The sequence below is a fragment of the Abrus precatorius genome, unplaced genomic scaffold (genome assembly GCF_003935025.1).
Source record: "Abrus precatorius isolate BTA unplaced genomic scaffold, Abrus_2018 Scaffold6, whole genome shotgun sequence".
NCBI lineage: Eukaryota > Viridiplantae > Streptophyta > Magnoliopsida > Fabales > Fabaceae > Abrus > Abrus precatorius.
This window is the reverse complement of record NW_020874406.1, coordinates 19,757,650-19,773,841: the sequence shown is the minus strand read 5'-3', so window position 1 is coordinate 19,773,841 and position 16,192 is coordinate 19,757,650. Positions and strand designations below refer to the sequence as shown.

Genomic DNA, 16,192 nt, shown 5'->3' with positions numbered 1-16,192 from the left:
CAATTGCAAATTGGGTCATTCAAGAAGGGTTACATTTAAGAAGTAGGCCCACTCATTTGAGGTGAGGATTTTCTATAAATAAACCGTAAACCTCTCATTGTTGACACTATAAATGTCAATAGGATTTTATTTTGTTGTCAACGCTATCATTAGGATGGAATTCTGCAAGCAATTACAAGCATCAACAATTAATGGGAGGAACTACAGAATTTAAAGATCAAGGAAAAACGATGTACATGTGAGGGTTGGCGGAGACTGATATTGAATTTGGGTACTGAATGGTGTAAGGGATATGATAGAGCTTTTGCACATTAAGTGTGGTATTGATTTTGTGATGAAAATTCAATTTTCTTTTTTGTATAGGAAACTATTTGGTTTAGTTTTAGGTCTCGAAAACATGTCAATTTGAAACTAATTAAAATTAGTTTGAATGTGATTTCTTTACATGCCAAAATTTACCTTATAATTAAGTCTCACAAAATTTTTGAATTATATGTATTTTAATAGGCTTAATTAATCTACTGAATAAAATCTTTCAATTTAACAGTTGGATCAACAAATTTTAATATGTGTGAAGGATTATCAAGTATAGTAACATCATTAAGAAGTATTCTTGAAGTAATTTGATTTTTACCTCCTCCCTCCCGACATACACACAAGGTGGAGATCGAGTTAGTCTAAGAGCAACTCTTCTGATTGTTAGTTTTATAAATGATTTTTTATAAATATTAAATTTTATTAAGTTAATTATTAAATAATGTGATATTAATATGTTAATTATGCATACCAAATTTTAAGTCAATTAGACAGTAATAATATGTAATTTTAAATTTAACATTTACTTATATTTTAAAAAATTATATTATACATTAAAATAAAATTATTTTTGTTTGTATGAATATCTATTAACTTAGTCTATTCAGTAAGATTTTTTAATTGAATAATTAGATTGATAAAATTTAATAATTAAAAAAATTATTAGGCAAAATAAGAGTAATATATATATATATATATATATATATATATATATATATGTGGATATCTTTAACATTAAAATAAAAAATTAAATCTGACTTATTTTTAAAATGATAAAAAGGAATATATTTTTTTTTTATTTTGATGTGAACACCCACCGGAGAAACGTTCTTTGTTTTCTCTACCTCTTGAATATCCTTGTCGAAAAAAAATCATCTAATAAATATTTCAATCAAATTTACACATTCTTGTGACTAAATGCAAGAAAAAAAAATATATTTATGAGAATATAGATAATAGGAGGAAATGATCGTAAAAAATGAAATTAGGGTTCCACCAAAACCTCATTGAGAAGTGTTGGATAGACAATGTGGAGAGGAGGGAAACACTAAACCAATTGAGTTAGGGTCTCTCTTATGCATAGTGAACATGAAGGAGAGACCCTAACTCAATTGTGATCAAGTTCAAGCAGATCCATACGAGAGGCATTTTTTACTATAAGCTAAATAAAGGTGGTCAATCTTAAATGTTTTAATTTTTTAAATTATGTGCTGATTGATAAAATTAATTTTATTTATGATAAAATTATGCAAATTAATATAGAAAGAAATATAATTTTTTTGATAATTTAGTAAAAATATTTTTAACAAGTAAATTATTTGATATTTAGTTGTCAAAACTGTGATGAGATTAACTTAGCAATAAAACCCCAATTAAAGCAAATAAAGAGGGTGATGAACAGAAAACATGTCACACAGATATAGGTTGAGAAAAACAAGATTGAAATTTGTACAGTGAAAAGCTTCTCTGGCCGCATTTGCCAATTGCATATCTTTACAGAATTCACAGTACAACCACAATTATACCGTACACGCAGCTACTTCTGAATAGCATATGCCATTACAAATATATGGTACCAAACACACACAGATATAGACTTGCAGCCATGACATCAGAATGTATATATATTATATGTATATAATAATCGATATAATCATTGTATTCCATACATTCATCGCGCGTATGTTTTTCCATTGACATGAATTTGTTGTTTAATCTCGTGATAGAACAATTTAACATACACCCTATGCATATGTTAATATTCGGATTGGTTTACAGTTGAAAATTTGATTTCTATATCTTAAAATTAATTAAAGCCGATAGTTTAGATTAATTTAAATTTAAATCGCAAATATATGTTATAGTTTAAAATTAATCTTACTCAACTTTAAAATAAATAATTGCTTTAAAAAGTTATGTATATTTTAAGTTACGGCATGTTAATACTCTTACTTACATGTTAGCCAAGAAGGATTAAGTGACAAGTATGAGAATTTAACTTTAGCATAATATTATAATAAAAAATTTTATACCGTTGACTAATTAGAATGTATTATAAATATATTTTTTAATAAAATCTTATTATATTTTAATATTTAAATCTAATTCTAAGAGTTGAAGTATTGTAATAATATTGTATCATGTACCACAAAATTTAAATAATGGATTCATCACAGTCAATATTAATCCCTATTGAGTACCTTTATTTGGCCGAAGCATTGTTTTGGTATGGAGCTTTGCAGCAGCTTTTGCCATTGAGAGAGGGTGCAGCTACGGTGATATATGAATCCACTATCGTTTCGTAACTCACGGGTTCAATGAGGTTGGAGAAACCGAAAAAAATACAAAGTAAAAGAGATTGAACTTTCAAGTTAATGAGTCATCTCTGACTAATTAACTTTTTAAAAAACAATATATTTTATTACTTTCATTAATGATAGTGTTCCAGCAAAAGAAACACCTTAACACTCAATACTCAAATTATGAGAAAATTTTGATTGTATTGGGAAGGGTACAAAGATACCTAATATATAGTAGGAGTCTTGTCTTCTCTTACTTATAGGCTTCGACTTGCCCTAAACATGTAAAATGTCCATTTTTTCTGGCATAGCGGAATGGAACCATTTTTGTAATTATCATGTTAATTTTGTAATCACGCGCAGCTATACCTTGATTATGGTATGACCCTCAAGGAGTGATTCTATAGATATCACATTGGTCATTATCCTTTTTTAAGATGGGATCATGTCAAAATTATCTCGAGATCATGTGTATGATTGCGACATGACATCCCCACCTGAGGAGTTCGAGATGCCAACAAAAATTCACCGATAATTTAGTTCTTCGCTGTCATAAATTAGAGCTAAGAAAATGAAAGTTTAAAAGAAGAAAATCAACTAGTACACAAAGCTTTGGTCAAACCATGAGAAATAATAATTTTATCTGAACAACGCTAGATGATAGGTGAAGACAACTTTGATGGCGACGACAGTGCAGAGACAACTGAGAATGCTACGAGGATGAAGACAACGTAAAGTTATGGTTTAATTTTAGATTTTGCTCAGAGAATAATCGCTCTAAAATTTAACTTAGAGAGATGTTACATGTACGTTTTCTCTCTGGAACAAAGATTATTCTACAGCTATTAAATCTAAGTAATGTTTAGAGAATGATTCTCAATTCTTATTCAATCGTTATCTAAGTTAACGAATCATAAAATAAAATAAAATAAAATAAAAATCAATAAAACAATTAGATAAATCAATTATAAATAAGCTATTTCTAGTCTAGAATAATTTGTGTTAGATAACATGTAATGCATGTATTAAAAATATTATTTTAAAAAATCATTTTATTTATTTTATCACATTTAATTATTAAGTACGTATTTTTATTTTTAAACAGTACCAAAAATATAAAAAATATTATATAATTTTTTTAGAAGAAGAAACCTAACAGCTGTATATAAAAAATTATTAAATAAAAATATATATTATAAAATTAGTCACATACAATTATTATATATATATATATAATAAAATTTATATTTTAACTATTTTGTTTTATAAAACATTAAAATTAAATATAAAAATTCATAATGCTCACGTATAACTTTCCGTTTTATTAAAAAAAAATTGAAAGTCAAACACAGAAGTGTCGACTTACTACATTTTTAACTTTTTTTATCATAAAAACACGATTATATATTATAAATATGACTTTTATCTTTTAATTAAAAAATAATTATATATAAGAGATATAACATATTTTATTTGTATAAAAAATTGAAATTTATACCAAAAATTACACTAATACGATAAAAAAAAAAGCCATTAATAGATTCCTTTTAAAGTGTCTAAAAGATTAAATTTAACCAGTGGACCATCAGCACACAGAGAAAAAATGAGGAGCTAGCCTTTCCTTGGTAACTCTTTCATTGATTATTGATTAGTTAGCAAAACATTTATTCAAATGGCACGCTTTCAATAACTAACGTACATATCACTTGTGTATTTTTCTAGCCTAATATGCAACTGAAAATTTGTGTATAGTAAAGTAATTACCCATATCAATGGTCTTTTAACAGCCGCTCCTCCAAATAGTTAAAACAATTTGCGTTGTTAGTGGTATCAAGGATGTCTCTGATATAAAAAAAAAAAGTCACTAAATTAAGAGTGTAATTTATATAATTTTTATGATCTTAATAAATTTTAATAATAACAAAAATGTGTTAAAAGAGGGTAAAACTAACACTTATCTTAATGTTTAGTTAATATGTGAAGAAGCTAGTTATTAAATGATGAAAACAGTAAACTGCCTCCTTAACAGGGAACTAAACAATTTAAACGCTAAAGTGGCTGTTAGTCTGAATTGAATCTTTTGCCTCGGATCTTAAACTTATGTCCCTAATACAACTTCATTCTCATCCTATGAGACTCCCTAGTGTTTCTTTTATTCAATGCTTTTGAGAATTGTTTATCCCTCCCCAGTTGCCAGACAAACATTAATTGATGAAAGTTTAACAAGACCCATGAAGTAAAAGCAAAGAGTTTCAATTAGAATATCCAAGCATGCATGCACAGTACTAATGTTTTCCTTTTTTATTATTGTTTTATTTTCCAATCGTTCCATTTTCATCTATTTTCGATCTGCTTTTCATATTACAAAAGAAGAAAGAGGGAAGAAAAAGTATAAAAAGTAGAAGATTGACGTACAAAGCACAGAGACAAAGCCTCGAGCAAAGAACAAAGATCAGAAGGGCCATGCACATGCATTATTATTTCATGAATGATTACCTCTGATTATTATAATGTTATGACGATGAATAATTGAATTGTTGCAGATTTATTACAGATTAAACCCTCATTATAACTTGTCAGATATTTTAACCCATAGCTTTATCAAAAGCCCATTTGAAGTATGTTTCTTGAAAAGACAAAGTTGAGACAAACAAAATAATGACAAAAAAAGAGACAACAAAATGTTATTGATTTTATTTTGTGAAATATTTTTTACGTAAGTGAATATAAAAAGACAAAGAATAAAAGGGATATAAATAATTATAAATAATACTACATATAGTATCAGTTTTTCATATTTAAATAATGGATATCAATTTTATTTTACCCTTCACTTTTAAAATTCACCATTCACTTTAATCTTTAACATAAACAAAAAAGAAGATTAAAAAAAAAGACTAACGTAAATAATTACATTTTCTTAAGTTAAAGATTAAAATACGTACAAGTTTAATAAAGTTAAAAACTAAAACAATTATAGCGCATAAGGATTTATAATAAGCAGTCTCTGAAACACGATACTTCATAAAATATTTTACATTAATAAAAATATTATTAGAATAATTTTTAATATAAATATTTTTAATTTGTTTGAATTTTTTAAAAATAAATTGAGTTTATTTCATTTCTAGCATAATATTAAGACACACGTTCAAGTAAAGTCGATGTATTTGTAGTAAAAAAAATTACCAGTAACATACTATTTTAAACACACTATTTAATACACTATATTTAAATTATTTAATTTATAATTTAATTATTCTTAAAAAATAAGTTAAAAAATTTCTCACTCTAGGAATACTCTTCCATTGACATGCATGGAATATTCTTTGAAAGTATTACATTATTATATGTGTCAACTATCAATATCAGGGAACTAATAATTCAGGAAGCATTAGGCATACAATTACATGATAGAGAAAAGTAATAAGTTATTGGTATTATGTATCGTATTGGGGGAGGGGTTAAAAGGAGAGGTGAGGGGGTAATAATAAGAAGAAAGGAGCTGAAAATGTGTTGGTAGTATGTGTTTGTAGTTGGTCTGAAAAGGCAAAAGGCAGCCCTTTGGGTGAAACCCCAAAAACAGCAACACATAACATAGCAAAGCAGTGGTCCATCTATGACTATGGTTACCTACACACACACTGACACTAGCAATCCATCAAAGGTGAGTTACCAGTGCAGTGCTACTCCATGCTCAGTAAGTATCACTGACCCCTCAAAACAAAATTAAAAACACACACACTTAACATATCTGTCTTTCTCTCTTTCTTTCTCTGCTCAATATCTATGGCAATGCAAATGCAAAGTTTTGAACAGTAGAATCTGTGACTGCCCTTGTCTGCATGTCTGTCTCTCATCTGCAGTCACTGAATACTCTTGACTACCTCTCTCTCTCTCTCTCATTATCACAGAAAAAAGTAGCATGAAAAAGAAAACGTCCTTTAATTAGATAAGACTGCCACTTCTGGCATTAAATGCAAGAACCTTAGCTTTCATTTCACTGTTTGTCTCCATCTTCTCGCACCCTTTCTCTCTCTCACAAACAACAGACAAAGGTTCAGTCTCCATTTCATTAACCCAAATCTTAGTTACAAAATCTAACCTTGTAAATTATAAGCACCGGATCAATGCATTGTCCCACGTCAATTTTTTATATCTCAAAAGTATTCTCAAATCTTCCTTGTTTCTCTTTTAATATACTTTTAATATATTTAGCATCTTTTTCACATTCTCATGATAGGTGATATGATGTAAAAAGTTATATATACAAAAGCTATAAAATATCAACTAAAAGGGATATATACAAAATTTAAACAGCATATATAATTTGTTGTCTCCTTTTACATCTTTCGATTAAACAAATGGACAACACATAGATTAATTTTTTATATTATTATCATAACGAATTCTCCAGTTGAATATGACATGCATGTAAATATTGATTTGAAATTCTGTGATCCATATATAATGAAAACTCACTATCATTAATTTGTACAAAGAACTTAAGAATAGAAAATTGATACGAAAGCAACAGATCCGTGTTTTATTTTTGAAAGTAACACTTCAACAAAAAGAAGCTATTAACTTAAAAAACGAGTCATACTTTTAATTGCATGAAACTTTCAATTAGGCAATAAGAAAGGAGAGAGAACAAGAGAACAAGAACAGAGAGGAACCATTTCCAAACTAACACCTATTTCGTATTAATTAAAACCAAAAACCACTTCACTATTATTATTACTATCATCTTCATCTTCTTCATCTAATTCTAAGTCCTCATCATCTTCATCACCTAATAATTCGTCTTCTCCCATTTGATCACAACTCTCCACAGTGTGTGGAGCGTGACCATCACCAAAGGCACGAACATGGTCTTTGAGAGACCTCTTGTGCTTGAAATCAGAGCCACAGATGCAAAACCAAAGCTTCCCACAATTCTTCTCGTGTGTTCTCCAATCCCCTCTTACAGCAAATGGTTTCCCACACTTCCTACACCCAAATGGCTTTGCTCCATGCTTTCTCTTGTAGTGTGTCTGAAGTGTCCTAAAATCCTTCAATGGCCTTGACCTTGGATGATCTATGTTGTTCTTGCACCCCTCAGCACAACAATAGCAAGGAAGCCTTAGCATTGAAGAAGCTGGCTTTGCCCCTCTCAATGATTCAGGCCCTTTCCTATATTGTGACCCGTGTCCCCACATATGCATCTGCCATGTAGAAACGCATTAGGGAAATTTGTATGTGACATTAATTAACACACTATGCTCCTCCTTCAAAAGAAAATAGTAAAGTGCAACCAAAATGAAAATATATTTGTGCTCTTAGAAATGGTTTTTTTTCCCTTACGCTTTTGAATAATGATGCTTCACACAATTTTAAGGGGTAAAATGTGCTAAATTGAAAAGTGATGATTACATATGAAGAAAATGGATTTGTGGTTAGTTTGTGACTTTACAGTGATACCTTCCTGGTGTGTAGAATGGCTAATTATGCCTCTTAGCCATTGTCATGTATTAAACAAAACTTCATTTGGATAAGGGCTTATTAGGCAGTGTGGAGTGATTTTGTTCAATTAGGATGTTTTTACGCTGAACAATTTTATATAAATATGTATAGGGCACCTTCGATACTCGATTATCAATAAAATTTTTCTCTTATTAAAAAAAATACATGTGTGAAGAAAAGGGAAGAATTATAGATAGATAGATATGTAAAGAGAGTGTGAAAAAGTAAGAAAAAATTCTGCAGTATATTAATTACTTTTTATTCATAAAAAAAAAAAAATCAACGAAGGATGATAAATGATGTCAAGTTTGACCTTTACTGGAATGTAACGATTACTTGTTTCTTCTATATTTAAATCCTTGATCATAGAAAAGAAAGCAAGTAATGTTTCTTACTTCCTTTCTTCCAAACTTTTTACCTAAGTCTAATAAATGCTTATGAAGTCATGTTGGGCTAGTTATATATACTTCACTTTTTCTTTTCTTTTCTTTTTTTCTTCTTTTTTTCAGTGTTATTGACAGACCTGCATGTTGTTGAATCGGTTGAACATTTTGTTGCAAACAGTGCAAGAGAACTGGGTGGGTCCAATGAGGATTTGAGCAGGAGAAGGGATCCAATATTGACCCTGAATGGGAGTAGAAGCCAAATGAAGATCATGAGGTTTGGTAGTGGGGTGGTTGGTGCTGTTTGGTGAAGTAGTGGGATTGGGAAGGCCAATGTGAAGGGCAACAGTTACACCACTTTGGTCTTCAGAGGTAGGGTTTTGCTGGTGATGATGGTGCAGAGTAGAAGGGTGGTTTGAGAAGGAGGAAGAGACTTTGGGGTTGTGTTGTTGGCCAGGAGGGCCAAGAGAGAGGGAGATGGAGGCTTCATCAACTACAGCTTCATGATCATGATCAGGTTCTAAGAAGGCACTTCTTGGACAAGAGGGTATGTAGGAGAAAGGGTGAGTTTGCATGGTGAGAGGTATGGTTGATGGGATGGTGTAATATTATATGATATGTTGAGAGAGAGAGAGAGAGAGAGAGAGAGAGAAAGGGAGGGTAGTAGCTAGCTAGGAGAGAGTAGAGTGAGTAAGGGGGAGAGAGAGAGAGGAGGGGGAGGGGGAGTTTTTTTTTTGGTGTGCTGTGGTGTGTGTGTGAGTGTGTGTGAGATGGGTTAGTGGGGACGAGAAAGGCAATGTATAAATAAACAAATCTTGTGGATGTTAGTTTTGGCTTTTGGCATTTGAAGAACATTGCAAAAGAGTAATTCCAAGCGATAAAGTGTAGTTTATTGTACACACTTAAAATCAACATTAATTAATATTTAACAAGCATAAAAATAATTAAAACTTTGATTTGATATGTATCTAGCTATATACGTAGTTCCTTCAATTTGTTTGATATCATATATCAGACTTGTTTGTGTAATGGTCTCATGGAATAGAGAAGATGGAGAGGGAGAGAGAAGATGTGTGTGTGCACGTGGAATGAAGGGAAATTGGTGATATGATGTGTTTTGGCGTGGCATGGGAATGGAGGAGACACAGCACCGGCAAAGGAGGAAAGGGAAAGAGCGGCAATGAGGCAAAGAAGGATGCAATGCATAGAACAGCGCACCAATAATACGACACCAGTAGCAGCAGTGCCATTCCCTCTTCACTTCTCTCCCTCCCACACACCGCATACAAGGATACATCTTATGTCTTTCTTTTTCAAAAACCTTAAATCATTATCTTAAAATAAGAGTTATCATGTTCATATAATTCTCTCATATTTTTACTTATATTGGTAAAAAAATATAACAGTATAGTAAATTTTTATTTAAAATAATATAATATCATGGAATTTATTGTACTGATAATATTAAATATTATAATTTTAAAAAAAAATTGTTTATTATATTCTCTCAAGTACATATTAATTTTTTTTCATTTTTCACTCTATCTTTTTTATCATGTCACATTAATTAATTTTTATTTATTTTTATCTTAAGTTATAATTTAATTAACTACTTATTTAATAAAATTTTATAAAAATTTATATCATAAATTTAATCACCAAATTTATTGAAATAAATTAAAAATTATAAATCATAAGTTTTCGATAAGTTCTTCTAGAGTGAATGTATGAAAATACTTTTTTCAAATATAAAGACACTAATGATTTTGGGAACATTTTGAAACATCTTATTTGATGTTATATAAGTGATATATGATAACTTTAATATAACTTATTTTCATAAAACGTTGTAACCGAGCTTATTTAAATAGTTTACAAAGATATGTTTTATATCAAGACAGTTTGAGTTCCTTTGGTAGCCTATGTCAATAAAATTTTATTTTGCTGCGTTAAAAAATGTTTATAAATTAAGACAAAATGTAGATACCATATTTTAGACATTTTATCTCATTTTTTAATAATCAAATTAAAGTTTCACTTTACTGTTTTTAATAATAAAACTGATACTAACAATATATATCAATTATGTACTTGATAGGATACTAGTCAGCTTTAGAAATAAAAGAAGGAAGAATGAATATTCCTTCGACCTTAACAGGACAAGTACTCTGTCAGTCAGATTAAAAAATAATTAAATCAATTAAAATAAATAATTAAATTATTATTTACTTAATTACAAGGCTAAAAATTAAGGTTAATTCACAAAGTCTAATAGCTCATAATATTGTCTATTAAAAAAAGGTAAAAGATTGACTTTTAAATATTAAATAACATTTATTATTTAAATTAACACCTAATTTTATCATTGGAGTACTTTTTACATGTATACCTTTCTACGTCAAAAAAGGATAAACTTTCAACTTTAAGAAGGACGTTATCTAATCTCTTAGTAAGAAGATATTTTAAAGATTAGTATCTCCTTAATATTAATAAATTATAAAAATAAAAATCTATTTTTATTTATAAAAATGAAAAGTAATTAAAGTACGTGTTTGTCCTTTATATTGTAAGAACCAAGGTTTAATATTATACCTCGAAATCTTTGCACCAAACCAAATGCTCGGCTTATGAACTTTTTAATCTTCATGTTGGGTTTCTGATGGTTCTCGTGCTCGCATTTACTCTCTCTCTCAAAAGTGAGAGTGAGTGGGCGATGGCACAGTCCCTTTCCATTTCAGAGAGACACAGAAAAATCACAAAATAAAAAGTGTGTATATTATGAGAACACAGGAAGTAGACATGGAAACTATAGAAGGTGGAGGCGTGTGTGTCTCTCCCCCACTTTGTTATTACCAAAAGGGATAGTGAGAGTGACGCTGACGTTGATAGTGATAGAGATGCTAATGCAATCGAAGTGATAGTTGCACTGTGTAATTAGCATGTAAACCGATACCTTTGTGTCTCTACTATGACTACTCTTATTTCATATCCAGTCACAGAAGGTAAAAAGTGGAATCAAGAATTGATGACTTTAAATTTCATAATGATAAATATTAACTTTTTAAACATACGATTAAAAAATAAAATAAAAAATTATTAAAATTGTTATTTTATTTTGACTATAATTTTGATAATTATTTTTTAATCAATATTTTTAGAATCCTGATTGGAAAGACCAAAAATAAAATGAAATGGTATGAAGGAATTTTGCAAAAGTAATTTATGAAATTTAAAAAAAAAAGTGTTTTTGTAAATTATCTTTTTAGTTTTCTTTTCTCAATCATATTAATTATGAGTTATTTTATAATAAACTTTGCATAAGTATTCCAAACAATGGTCCTGTTAAGAGAGAGTGAAAATGTGTAAATATTCATGTTTATCGTAACGGAAGAAACTAAACTTGTACTGCATATGAATAAAATTTAAAGAGTCAAATCCTCAGATCTAGTTTAAACTTTTTATGAAAACAAAAGGATCTTGAGTTGGATAATGCCATATTAGAGAAGAGCAAGATTTATATTTAGTAAAATATGTATATATCATTTTAAGAGAGAAAATAATAGTGTAGATTTGTTCAATGCCATATAAACTAGCGAAATAATTAGATAAAATTTAAAATCAAGCTGAACACAGTTAGTAGACAACTATGTCCCTCTAGCATAATGATAGGAGTCTAATTTTTTATTATCTGTATGAGAATAATTATTAAAAAAAACAAATTGACTGTCAATAGAAAGATATCCTTGATATCAAAATAAATGAAATAAAAGATGCAATGTTTTTCTCTAATCCTTGAAGTTATTGGACTGTACAGTGTTTTTGAAATTTTGTTTTAATGAAAAATCTGCTGAATAGTTCACGTGTTCGCACACCCATGTAATTAACTTTTGGTTCATATTTTGGTAAGTTCACTTAACCCTACTTGGATATTAGTTATTGTAATCTATGAAACCACTGAGAATCTTTGCATTAGTACCATCACGGGATACAAATGGAGAAATTCTCAATGTTGGACAAAAAGTCAGAGAAATATGGGATGATTCCTTGTCTTGCCTTCTCAATTCATTAATGCAAGCACACTACGTGAACAGTTAAGAACTTTTCACCATGAACAAAAATGAAACTTAGGGGACAACATTAATGGGCCGAAGCAAAGGGCTGGTGTGGGCCATATCTTTGATTGGACATAGCCCAAAACTTTAAATCTTTGATTGACTGTCACACCCATCCCATCAATAAGCATCTTTCTCTATGCTTTCATTGAGAGCGTCCACCAAAAGGGCTAGTAAAAGGTCAGGTAGAACTTCCACTTTGAGTAGTTCATCTAAGCTAGGTTTATTGTGCCTAGCTTCTTTGTAGGGCTCTAGGCTATTTTATCTATGGCTTATATTCGGTTTCTACTCTCCTACACTTTCTAGTTGTTTAATAATAAGAAGAAACTACGTAGCATAAAATTTACCAATACAAAGTGCTAAACACATATCTATCCAAACATTGGTATAAATTGATAGCCGTGAATCTAGGATGTATCCCTTATCACTGTTAGGCTTCTATTTTTGCATGTAGCTGATTTGATGTTACTCTGAAATTTCCACTCACCACTGTTCTAGGTTGTTTAATGTCAATTAGGAACACCTGTTAAATCAAACTAATCCCTGTCAAATTAAACAGATATAGACCAACTTGACCTTGTCAAACTGTTACCACCATAGATATATTGTTTTCATCCACCAAAAAAGTAGAGGCATTCTTTACTATTCTTTATTAATAATTAATGATTCCTTAACTTAAAATAGCACTCTTTACAAAATTTACCATTATTGTTGTTTGTATATTTGATAAGAAAATATATGTACATTTTGTGCAGTTAGAAATGCATAGTTTATGACAAAGAAAGTTTTTAAATAGTGTTACTTTAAAACTCCTTTATTAATTTTTAAATACAATTTTAAAACATGGGTTAAGGAAAATGAAATTGAAAAAAAAAAGTATTTTTAGAAGATCAATTAATCAATCATTAGACTATATGTCACTAAGTAAAAGGTTAAAGTCAGAGAGTTTCTTGTGAATTTAGATCGGTTAATTGGCATTCGTATTATTGTTTAATATGTGTAAATAAATCATGATATAAAAATTGAAAAAAGAAAAACATGTCTATGTATTTCCTTTTTATCAAGTATATATTGCTTTGCTTAATAAGAAAAGGAAAAGAAAATCCAGCTATAATCTCAACTACAACAATATAATTGTAGTTAGCAACTGTTATGAGAAATATTAGTTGAACCGCAACTAGGACAAAATATGATTGTGATAGCAACTGTTATGAAAAATATTACAGCTGTTCATGAAGACATGAACTTAGAAACGTAAGTTCCATATATATTATTAATAACACATTTTTTAATTCATTAATTCTCATAAATTTTGTTGAGTTAAATTTATTAGATCTAACCAATTTATATATAAAATTTATTACAAAAAAGTGAGATACGCATTGTTTTATAAATTATAATTAATAATAAAAAGGGTATTAACTTCATCATAAGAAAAGGGTTATCACAGTGTGAACATACATAACAACCTTATATTATGCTAGTCAAATTGGTACTTCCCTGCACGACTTAAACATTAAAGTCCCAAACAAAAGTGTCCTGCACTCACATGGAAGACAGATTATTACAGAGCCTCTGAACAATGCTAAACACAGTGACAGCATAACTGGCCCTAATGAGCTTGTCCTTACATAACCTGCAGAGGAAATAACATTTTCCCAGACAGCATCAAACCGTCAACACAACAGTTGAACGAGGAACATCCTCTGGAATCAAAATCAACACTGTCAAAACACTCATGTCATTTCAAATTAACTTGCTTCATCCGTGTCATTAACGAATTAAGGTTGGGAATTAATGGGACACACCTAGGTGAAAAAGAAGAAAATAAAGTACAACACCAAAGTTGGCACCTAATTAAAAAAATTATATTTCTTTTCAAACCCCACGTGACCAAAAGATCCTAGTAAAAATATTTGCTAGATTAAGGGGATTTTTTGATCTATTTATTATTGGGCTAGAAATAAGAGGAACAAAATTAAAATTCTCAAGTAAGCTAGACAAATGAGAAAGCCCCACTAAAAATCCCACATGAGCTAAATGCCTTGGAGACTTTAAATTGAAAGTCTTAAACCAGTCCAGAAATTGAAAGAGTGTTGAAGAAAAGGAAGAGGAGAGGGGGGGCATATAAGGCTTTGGATTCTAACACATTGATTGAATGACATGGGCCAAACAAGTACAGAGAGGGACTGTAGCTCATGCATGAGTTTGCTTTGTGAAATTGGTATAAGAGGGACTTTGAATGAGGGAAAGACAAAGATAAGTTTGCCAATTTGTTGTTCTTGTACGAGAAAGGAAACTCGGACAAAGCCTACAGTGGTATCTGTGACTTTGGTAGCCGCCCCATCATTGATATGTCACACCCTCTCACTTCGCAGTTCACAGGTTATCTCTTTGTTGCAGCTACCCATTATTCAATGCTCTTACAATCTTCTCTAGTCATACATTTCATGTTTGACTCCAATTTAAACTCCTTAACAGTCTTTGCACCTCCAATTTTATTATTATTATTATTATTAGACAAATGTTAATCAATATACTATCTTAAAGACACTTGTTTAAAAATTCTAAATAAAAAAGGTTTTCATAAAAAAATAATTAACAGGTTCTATAAAAACAAATTACTTTTTATTTCATTAAAACTGATTCCCCAGATTCTTATTATATTATTATTAACTTATTTACATTACCTCGTTCTAAGAATATATGTATACATGTTTGTAAAAGATGATGTTTATATATTAACAATTAGAAATAATATTTAATAATATAACACACTATATTATTAAATAATTTTATCAATATAAAAAAATTACTATTTATATTTTTAATATAATAATATATCATATTATTAGTAAAAATTATAATATTTATAAATATGTATATTCTTTTTATTTTTATTAAATAAATATCATACTAATAAAAGCAATTTTAAAGTGATATGACTTTTTTTTATATATACAACGCAAAAAAAAATTATAAGTTAACGTATTATTAAAGGAGCTTCAGACGAACGCATAGAAAAAAAAATTCAAATTGTACTGATATATATTATATATAATTTTATATCATTTAATTATTTTTTATAAAATTTATTTAAAAACAACTATTAAAATGAAAGGCTAATCATATTGATCATGTTTGTAAATATTAAATCAATTTAAACTTATTTAATATTTTATTTTTATATATTAAAATTAATATAATATATACTTTTGAAATGTAAAAATAAAGACATTTTGATTATATTCTTGTAATTGTTTAATTTTGATAAAATTTAATATTGATAAATAAGGTAATGTATTGTTTATAATTTTATAGTAAGATGGACAAAATTAGTTTATATATAAAATTGTTAACGTTGTAAGAATGTGTATAACTTATACCAAAAATCAAATAATCTAGAATGTTGAGAGTAATGACTTTGGGAGGTTCATTAGCCATGGAACTGTAAACTATTACTTCACTAATATTTTAGATTAGATATGGTAAGATGTTTTATACTTATTGGATATTGTAAAAAAAATATCCATAATGAGTAACGTAAATATTTTAATTGATTTGAGTTAAGATATGA

General features: G+C 28.9%; 1 protein-coding gene across 1 annotated transcript; it reads right to left on the bottom strand.

The window, feature by feature from the left end:
* Positions 1-6,395: 6,395 nt before the first annotated feature.
* On the bottom strand, positions 6,396-9,078 carry LOC113870355 (zinc finger protein WIP6-like). Its single transcript, XM_027506949.1, has 4 exons — positions 8,644-9,078; positions 7,343-7,822; positions 6,575-6,653; positions 6,396-6,514 (listed from the first exon to the last, which is right to left on the bottom strand). The coding sequence occupies exons 1-4, from the start codon at positions 9,076-9,078 to the stop codon at positions 6,396-6,398; spliced, it is 1,113 nt and encodes a 370-aa protein (XP_027362750.1).
* Between the last annotated feature and the right edge of the window lie 7,114 nt (positions 9,079-16,192).

What these genes read in the sequence shown, in the direction of transcription:
- LOC113870355 (XM_027506949.1), bottom strand. Translation starts at nt 9,078, where the DNA reads ATGCAAACTCACCCTTTCTCCTACATACCCTCTTGTCCAAGAAGTGCC. An exon ending in ATAGTAATAATAATAGTGAA is followed by an intron (nt 6,654 to 7,342) that starts GTGGTTTTTGGT and finishes GTTGTTTGTGAG; the next exon opens with AGAGAGAAAGGGTGCGAGAA. An exon ending in ATTTAATGCCAGAAGTGGCA is followed by an intron (nt 6,515 to 6,574) that starts GTCTTATCTAAT and finishes TGATAATGAGAG; the next exon opens with AGAGAGAGAGAGGTAGTCAA.